The sequence below is a fragment of the Leuciscus leuciscus genome (genome assembly GCF_965113295.1).
Source record: "Leuciscus leuciscus genome assembly, chromosome: 15".
Classification (NCBI taxonomy): domain Eukaryota; kingdom Metazoa; phylum Chordata; class Actinopteri; order Cypriniformes; family Leuciscidae; genus Leuciscus; species Leuciscus leuciscus.
In genome coordinates, this window is record NC_138739.1 from 29948611 (window position 1) to 29956868 (window position 8258).

An 8258-nucleotide genomic window follows, 5' to 3' on the forward strand; every position below is an offset into this window, starting at 1 on the left:
CAATTTGCATACTGCCCGTTCTATATGATATGCAAAATTAGCATTAGTGCATACCAAATCATAGTGTGTTGAAAATAATATCTCAGCTTGACTATTTTGTGTGGATTTTCAAAATAGGCTAACATTGCTCACAATCCGTTATAACAGGATTTTTGTTTAGTTTTTTGTAATGGTTCTTGGATGTGTAAAGCCTGAAGTTCACTTAAACTGTGTACATATGCTAAGCATTTGCTTGTTTAAACTAGAGTATCTCTTAATCCCCTTTTGTGAGCAACTCATTGGCCCAATAAAACAAAACCCCTGTTAACTGCTTCAGCTTCTTCAAAGCTCTCTGAAACTTGTTTAAAGGTCCCAGCAACACATTGACCCCTTGTGTGTCTGCGTCTGCTGGGTCATTTTGTGAGAGTTTGTCTATGTTGATATCCATCTCCAGTTACCACAGCATCAGACAGCACTGTTAATGTTTAATGTTTGTTTGCTGGTCAGTGCAACGGTGGATATGTTCACCTAACTTCCCTCAAACTTCTTGTGATTTTTAAAAGCACTCCCAGAATTGTATACAACACATTTCAGTTGGATAGATATTTGGTGGTACATACTCTTTTAGATGTTTCTTCAGATGTTTCTAGCTTCTCAGTTGCTGAGGGCCCTGTCTATGCAGCTTTGCAGGGGGGCCCCCAGCGGCTGGTCTCCCTGGCGACCCATGCTTGATGATGGTCTGTCTCTGCTCTGATGAACAGAGAAAAGCATGAAAGGGTAAGTGAGGGGAGGGATAACCTGATAGTGTTACATGACAATGAATTCAAGTGATGACACCTTTGTGCTTCTGTCTCTCAAATGCATTTGTATATTTAATGGGTTTGGCAGCCCCTGATTGAGTCAGTCAGGTTGAATGAAGATTACTCCAAAGCATCAGTTTTCCACTTGGGTGGCTTCGGTTTTGACATTATCCGATGGTGGACGGTGGAGAGAACTTGACTGAACTTGTCCAATTCAAGAGAGGTCAGAAAGCAGAATTTCCAACTGATTTAGTGAAGCTAGGAAGATGAAAATGAAGAGGTCCTACTAACCATCACCTCAGCTTTGGTGATATTCTGAAGATCTACACCTACTTTGGGTTTTTCCAGCCTCCTTGAGCTCTGTTAACTTTAATTTTATGGAAAAGTTGGCATAGAGATTTGATAGTAAGTAGACCTCTGTCCAATACTGCAGCTAACAGACAATTTATTTTTTGAAGTAAATGATTAAACAGTCCCAAATGCGACCGTGACTATGAGTGAAACGGAGAGGAAGCGTCCGGTCATTGCTGGTAGAGAAAAAGGTAAGCTGTTGTGTATATTTGTGAATATAAGAGCAAATTTATAAATGTGGTCTATGCAACAATCTCACCTTCAATGTACGAAACTTGTGTGTGGAGCAAATATATTAGCATGTGTGGAAATGAATGTTGCCTCTTGTCCAATCAAATTGGTGAACCGACGTTCCAGCACTGGGACTATTCACTGTTTGTATCAGTCCGCTAGTGGACCGTTAATCTGTGCATATTCACAGCAGCGCCATCTTTGATTTTTAACGAGAATAAAAGCGAGGCTGTAAGGGATAGACATACATCTCTTCAGTGGGTTATTCTATTATTTAATGTTTTATTTGTTGTTTTATAAAAATATATATATATATTAATTGTTCTGCTTACGAAACACTGCAAAACATCTTTCCAAGACATTTCAGTAGGCAAAAAATCCCATGATGTGGAAAATTATAAGTGATCTAGGAGCTTTATACAGGTTTTTACAGCCCATAATTAAGTCTAACCCTCACAGCCTCACTTTCTACCTGTCGTGGTGCTGCTCTGAATAATGTCTGAGGGGAGAATTTTCAGCGATTCTTTCTGCAAGCTACATCGTTAATGCCACTTGGTGGAGACAATTTACTCTTTATGAGTGAATCATTAAATAATTTAGTGACTAAATTTTAGTCAACCGATTCGTTAAACAAACTGGTTCATTCAGAAAGGTGTGCTGCTTGGAGACGCGTGAAGGTTGATTCTATGCTTGGAACTATTTTCATTGGCGGAGCAAAAATAGACAAAGGAACTGGCAGCATATTGCGTCCAAACATACATTACTTAATATTAACTTATTGTTAATTGAAAACCAGAACTCTTGTTTTTGTTGTATTGTTTAAATATGTTTTTAAAAAGTGAATTAAAAACATCACAATAGCTTTAAACGCAATCATTTTGGTTCACCTAAGGGTTCTTCTCACTGTTTGAGAAATCAAATTGAGCTGCTAATTGATATTGGCCGTTTTACTTTCTTAAAAAAAAAAAAAAAATTACTATAGCAAACATAGTGATGCATTTTGTAACAAATAATATGCTTCCAGTGTTATTATATCAACATCAAATTTTAATTTAAATGGAGGGGAGTTACTTTTTCACACTTTCAGGGAGGTTACGATAACTGTGCCCAGGCCTGACAAAACATGCTGAAGTAAATGTGAAAGAATGTTCTGTTCTTCCAGTAGCCCTTCTCATGCACACAAACATTTGTGGGCTGATGTCATGGCATTCCCCTGGTAGTATCAGAGAAGATAGCCAAAGGCATTGTCTGTCTTCCACTCCAGGAAAAACCATCACGCCACTGCGATGAGCTCACATTCCTCCTGGGCTGCATCTAAAGGGTGTGAATCTCCCTAACAGATTCTGTCACAACTGCCTGCCAAAAAATGCATCACTAAATATTTCTGATTACTTGCACAAGTAGGGCTGTGCATATGTTGTGCACACATGACATGTGTTTTCCAATCTTGTCTGCAGGGCCAGGGCCTGGTCGATACATCCTTCCACCGGCCATCGGCTTTGTAGGCCACGATTTTACCAAGTCAACGAGTCCTGCCTTCTCCTTCCATGGCAGGATGAGTAACAACAGTGAGTTTGTAATGACTTAGCCAGTGAAATCATTTGCAGTGAAATAAATTAGTTCAACAGAGAATAATGCAAATATAAATGGAACTATTTTTCTATAAAATCCTTTTAGCGGATTTTTACATGAGGAACATTTCCAAATCTTCCATGTTAACATTTTCACTTAAAGGGATAGTTCACCGAAAAATGAAAATTCTGTCATTAATTACTCTCCTTCATGTCGTTACAAACCCGTAAGACTATCGTTCATCTTCGGAAGACAAATAAAGATCTTTTTGATCAAATCTGAGAGCTTTCTGCACCTCCATAGACAGCTACGCAACTACCACTTTGACACTGAGATCGTAAAACTAATCCATTTGAATTGAGCGTTTTAGTCCATATTTTCTAAAAAGATTTGATCGCTTTATATGATGAACAGATTGAATTTAGGCTTTTATTCACATATAAAAATTGATCTGCGAACATAAACAGAAGCTCAACCGAACCTGCTTGGCTGCTTGACATGCGAGACCTCATTGGTTCTTGCAGAAAATCAAACGTGCTGCGTAACACGAGAATTAACCTCATTGGTTCTCGCACATCAAAAGAACTTGATGTGTAAGTTGATGAATGTTTATATGCAAATAAAAGTCTAAATTCAATCTGTTCAGCATATAAAGCGATCGTGTCTCTTTAGAAAATTTAGACTAAACTGCTCAATTCATATGGATTAGTTTTGTATTTATGAATTTTTAGGAGTACCATCACTAAACAACATTTTTTGTTTTTTTGGGGTTAACTATCCCTTTAAATCATTTAGTCCATAATCCTGTATTTTGCTAATGTCACCACAAGAGGGAGACAGCTGCTGTAAATTTCCATTGCTTAGCATTGCTGTGTAGTTTTGCTAATAGATTAGCACCGACCTAATTTATTTTATTCACATTATATAATTTTATTTCACATTATTATTTTAAAGAATAGGGTATGATGTTGTTAAAATTTGCATCAAGGCAACTTTTTCTTGCTCCAGATTGTATTCAAAATATTATTTTTCCTTTTCAGTAAGCATACACACACATACACAAGCATATAGTAAATTATGTTTGTTTTAATTTTAAATCATGTCATAAAGGAAGTCAGTGAAAGGTATTTTACCCCAAGTATTGCATATACTTTAAGCTACTTTAATAATTGAAATATTACAAATTTAAATACATACTTCAGATGGTGCACCACTTTGTATCTGTTTTTATTTGCTTATTCACTTTGGCCACCAACTTTTTAATTATTATTTTGCATTATTACATGGCTTGGTTGAATTCTAATGTAGAATGCGGTTTGTTATTTCTTGATAACAGACCGCTGCTAAGTATAACACACCGTTGCCATGAAAAACAGAGCGTTGCTATGGACGCAGGATTCTAACCGTAGAGACGGAACGGACTATTTTCTTTAGTGGAAGCAATACAATCGTTTTTAAATCAATAAACTCCTTTTTAAATCAATATTTTGTGTCAAATTATTGATTTATTTGGTAGGTAGCCATGTAATAAGCGGGATAATGTTTACATCCGCTTCGCGTCGGGGTCCTGATCAGCCTGTCGGGGTTGTATTCGCTATAACAACCGCCTCGCTCTACAGTCATTATCCCTTACTTACAGTATATTACAGTATGTTGTACATCTTGGATCTGTGATATTTTGTGACATTTTAGATTTAATTTTTTTTAGGCATTAGCAATAAAATTCTGCAACATTGTATTGCATGTGATAAAATCAAAAGGGTCTTGTAGCCTACATGTAGCATATTTAACACAATAATTGCATATACATACATGTAGTTATTGTGCATTACAGTTTACTTTCATATTCAACAACATGAATACTGTGATGTAAAGTGTGAAAGTTTCTTTCCTAAGTGATGTAATGCTGTTTATTCTGCTTTGATTGTACAGTGCATAGCATTGACTGTAGTCCAGGGCCTAAATATCATATTGATGCCAAACTGACTCGCTTTGGAAGGGACGGCACTCCTGCCTATTCCATACATGGCAGGATGGAAAACCGAGGTAAGTCGGTTATTCAATGTGTCATTCTGTTGAAACGGTTAGTACTGGTCGACTGATCCACTTCATGTCGAAACCACCAGGAAACACTTAGCTGGAATGGACTGAGTTTGACAGTTCCTTACCCTTGTTGTATCTGACAATTGCAGCAGGAACCTTCTCCACCCCTGGACCAGGAGCATACAGCCCTGAGAAAGCCCCTCTGTGCAGCACCCATCGCAAACCACCGTCCCACACCATGGGCTGCCGCACTCAGTATCGCACCGTGGACACCGTGCCCGCCCCCAACAAATACACCCTCCCTTCTCTCATGGGCTCCCACATCCTGACCAAAACATCCAGTGCCAGTTACACCATCTCTGGGAGAGGTCCAGCCGAGGACTTATCCAAGACTCCAGGTCCTAGTAGATATAACCGCACAGATCCCAGTGTCTACCTCCCGAGGCAGCCTGCGTTCTCGATGTTGGGCAGACACGCCGCTGCGAGGGAGTCCACACTTGTACCAGGTCCTGGAAGTCATAACCCAGAGAAAGTGACAGTGCACAAGCCCAGACCTCCTGCTTTCTCTTTAGGGGTCAGGCACTCAGAGTTTGTGACCCCTTTAGTGGTAGATTAGTAGTATAGACCATTTCGGTGTTTTGTGGGCGGAGCCTACCTGGTGGCAGAAAGCAAGTGTGGGGGTCTCTGCTGGTTGGAGTAATGGGCGTGCCGAAAGGTAGGGGCGTAGAGAAAGGTCTTTTTCATTGTTGCGAAAGCTGTCTGTCAGGGTTTTCGGGTGGGTTGGGTTAAGTTTCTGTTGGGTTAGGGTTAAGTTTCTGTTGTTGCAATTCACCTTTCGGCACGGCCATTACTCCGACCTGCAGCTATCCCTGTTTTGCAGAAAAGGAAGCTGCAGGAACTTTGGAGGCAAGCCACAGAATAAAAATATTAAAAAAGGTAATTGCGAGCTTATATCTCACAATTCTGACTTTTTCTTGCAATTCCAAGTTTATATCTCAGTTCCGAGAAGAAAATTCAAGATGTATTCTGTTTTTTTCTCAGAATTTCCTGCAATTCTGACCCCCCCACCATCGAATTATGATATAAAGATGGCAAGAAAAAAGTCAGAATTTTGATATAAAAATGTTGTTTCAATGTTAAAAGTTTAAATATTATTTCATGCTTGAAATGTAGAACTAATACATTACACACTCTGTAACTGCATATGAACTGCATATGTGTATATCATGTAGATCTATATATATTTATATTTTTACATGCTTTGATAGTAGGCTAATCATCACAGGTTTCATCAGTTCAGTCTGTCCGTTTAATGGCTTGCAACTATAAACAGATTCAAAAATGAAGAACATATTTTTTGGCATTCTGAATTCGTAAATTTTCCCCCTTATTCCATGGATCTTATCCATTTTCTTCCTTGTTACCAGTTTTTCTGCTACCACAACGTGCGCAACTGTAGTGACGCAACTGTGATGTCTACTTCAAAAAAATTCTATTTTGAAGGCTGTATATGTAAATACTACTTTTCTTGACTTCACTTTAAAAATGTCATCGCATTCTTAAAAATGTTTGATATTTTTCATACAGTGAACTCTGACGTTGGAAATATTCAGCATTCTCACACCATTTGACCAATGCATTTCCAAGACTGTTCCTGGTTGCTTTTCCACACACAAAAAAAAAAAAAAAAATTCTTGGCTATATATATTAAAATATTATTTTTTTATATTTGATTCTATATATGAGAGAGAGCTAGATTTTTTGTATAGTGTGATGTCTATTTAAAAAACATTTTCTATATATATATATATATATATCTATCTGCTGTCGCTTTACATGAACAAATATTGATCGTTATGTCATTATTTAATGTCACGTAACACTGATTACAAATGAGGATGCAAGTGAGCTAATAAAAATAATATTTATTGATTTGTCAACAACAATTGAAGAACAAACAAATGTTGACTGCTCAAAATACAAGGTGGAGATGTTAACAAAAGCAGTTCCGCAACGAAAAGCATCGTAGTGCACAACAAAAACTATTCCTTCTATTCACGACTGGGGCGATTACTTGACCTGAAACACCATCCAACTTATTTTACATGACTTCAGTGTAGATCTAAAGAAAACACTTTGGAGGAGGCAGCCAATTCCCCCCCAGGACTCCTGCTGCCATCAGTTCTCCGAATGAAAGGGGGAGGAGCTGTAACATTTCATTACCATTGATCTGCAAATAATAAAACTTATATACAAATCACAACTTATGGAAAGAAATGCACTTATGGTCAGATTCAACCATGTAGTTTAACTTCCGATGATAATCTTGAAATTTCATTCCTTGGGAAGCGGTCTTCGGAATAGCAGAATGTGAGGCTCTGTATAAAAAGAGTGGAATCATGGTTTTGGAGAATAATGGGCAGCGTTTGCTGATATTTGAGTCAATTTCACTCATTACACCTAAAATGTGTCAAAACTTGAGAGCTGCCAACCTAGACAGTAATTAAGCTGTCAAAGTAGGTTTTAAAACACAGCCCTGGTCCACAGGTAACGGTGTTAAGTACTAACCTGGTTTATGAATCATGTAATGGATCCAACCCTGACTTTGCTGGACTCCCAGTCCTCTCCATTCCTCCTCTGACATTAAGTGGGAGGACGGCACCAGCTTGGAAAGCTGCTTGGGAAGCATAACATGTCTATGTGGAAGGAGAGGGACAGTATGTTACTTTGACTGACTGATATTTTGAGTACGACTAAACAGCTTTTTAAAAAGTGTGTCACTGCAATACAACTCAGCAATGACGACAGAATCTGGAAAATAAGTTTTAAACAGACAATTTTCAATAATTTGCGGATGTTTTTAATATGAAACAGCCAAATGACATAACACAGCCATCATGAAGTATCACGTCACCTCGAAAGTGAAGTGAACAAATCAGTGAAAAAACGAGTGCAATTCCTCACCTGTACTCGTATTCCTCGTCGGAATACTTGTCGGAATAGTAAATCTGCTTTTTCGTTGAAGACATTTTGGGTAATGTTAATTTCAGGCAAAATCCGATGTGAAATGCCGGAAAAATTCGCGGACGGTCGTCACAGAGTGTCAATGTTTTCCTGTAAAGGGCGCCGCTTCAGTTTTGAACTCAAACGGTCCCTCGCGCGCCTCTGATAGGTCGAGTGAGTCACTCGCCGTTTAGGCTCCGCCCCCTCCGCGCGCGCCTGCGTTTGATTGACAGGTGTTCACGCGTGAAGAAGATCTGTTGGTCTGGTAAAGTGTGCAAA

At 38.6% G+C, this 8258-nt stretch overlaps 2 protein-coding genes across 4 annotated transcripts; one reads left to right on the forward strand and one right to left on the reverse strand.

Moving 5' to 3' along the window:
- The first annotated feature begins 99 nt into the window (after positions 1-99).
- On the forward strand, positions 100-6662 carry cimap1d (CIMAP1 family member D). Of its 3 annotated transcripts, XM_082137629.1 has the most exons (5): positions 1262-1321; positions 2524-2682; positions 2819-2929; positions 4866-4979; positions 5126-6662. In XM_082137629.1, exons 3-5 carry the CDS (start codon positions 2917-2919, stop codon positions 5590-5592), a joined length of 594 nt encoding a protein of 197 aa, XP_081993755.1. In that variant the 5' UTR covers positions 1262-1321; positions 2524-2682; positions 2819-2916; the 3' UTR covers positions 5593-6662. The 3 variants fall into 3 exon arrangements, with proteins under 3 accessions (XP_081993753.1, XP_081993755.1, XP_081993754.1); XM_082137627.1 differs by lacking the exon at positions 2524-2682 and having other exon boundaries at positions 100-1321; XM_082137628.1 differs by lacking the exon at positions 1262-1321 and having other exon boundaries at positions 2321-2682.
- A 224-nt stretch (positions 6663-6886) lies between these two features.
- On the reverse strand, positions 6887-8110 carry cks2 (CDC28 protein kinase regulatory subunit 2). The gene is made up of 3 exons (XM_082138160.1): positions 7941-8110; positions 7545-7672; positions 6887-7354 (listed from the first exon to the last, which is right to left on the reverse strand). Exons 1-3 carry the CDS (start codon positions 8003-8005, stop codon positions 7311-7313), a joined length of 237 nt encoding a protein of 78 aa, XP_081994286.1. The 5' UTR covers positions 8006-8110; the 3' UTR covers positions 6887-7310.
- Between the last annotated feature and the right edge of the window lie 148 nt (positions 8111-8258).

Bases quoted from the DNA above. Each gene is read 5' to 3' on its own strand.
- cimap1d (XM_082137627.1), top strand. From the start codon at position 1,273: ATGAGTGAAACGGAGAGGAAGCGTCCGGTCATTGCTGGTAGAGAAAAA. The intron at 1,322-2,818 runs GTAAGCTGTTGT...TCTTGTCTGCAG, and splicing joins CATTGCTGGTAGAGAAAAAG to GGCCAGGGCCTGGTCGATAC. The intron at 2,930-4,865 runs GTGAGTTTGTAA...TTGATTGTACAG, and splicing joins TGGCAGGATGAGTAACAACA to TGCATAGCATTGACTGTAGT.
- cks2 (XM_082138160.1), bottom strand. From the start codon at position 8,005: ATGTCTTCAACGAAAAAGCAGATTTACTATTCCGACAAGTATTCCGAC. The intron at 7,673-7,940 runs GTGAGGAATTGC...CCTTCCACATAG, and splicing joins GACGAGGAATACGAGTACAG to ACATGTTATGCTTCCCAAGC. The intron at 7,355-7,544 runs GTTAGTACTTAA...CTTTTTATACAG, and splicing joins TTACATGATTCATAAACCAG to AGCCTCACATTCTGCTATTC.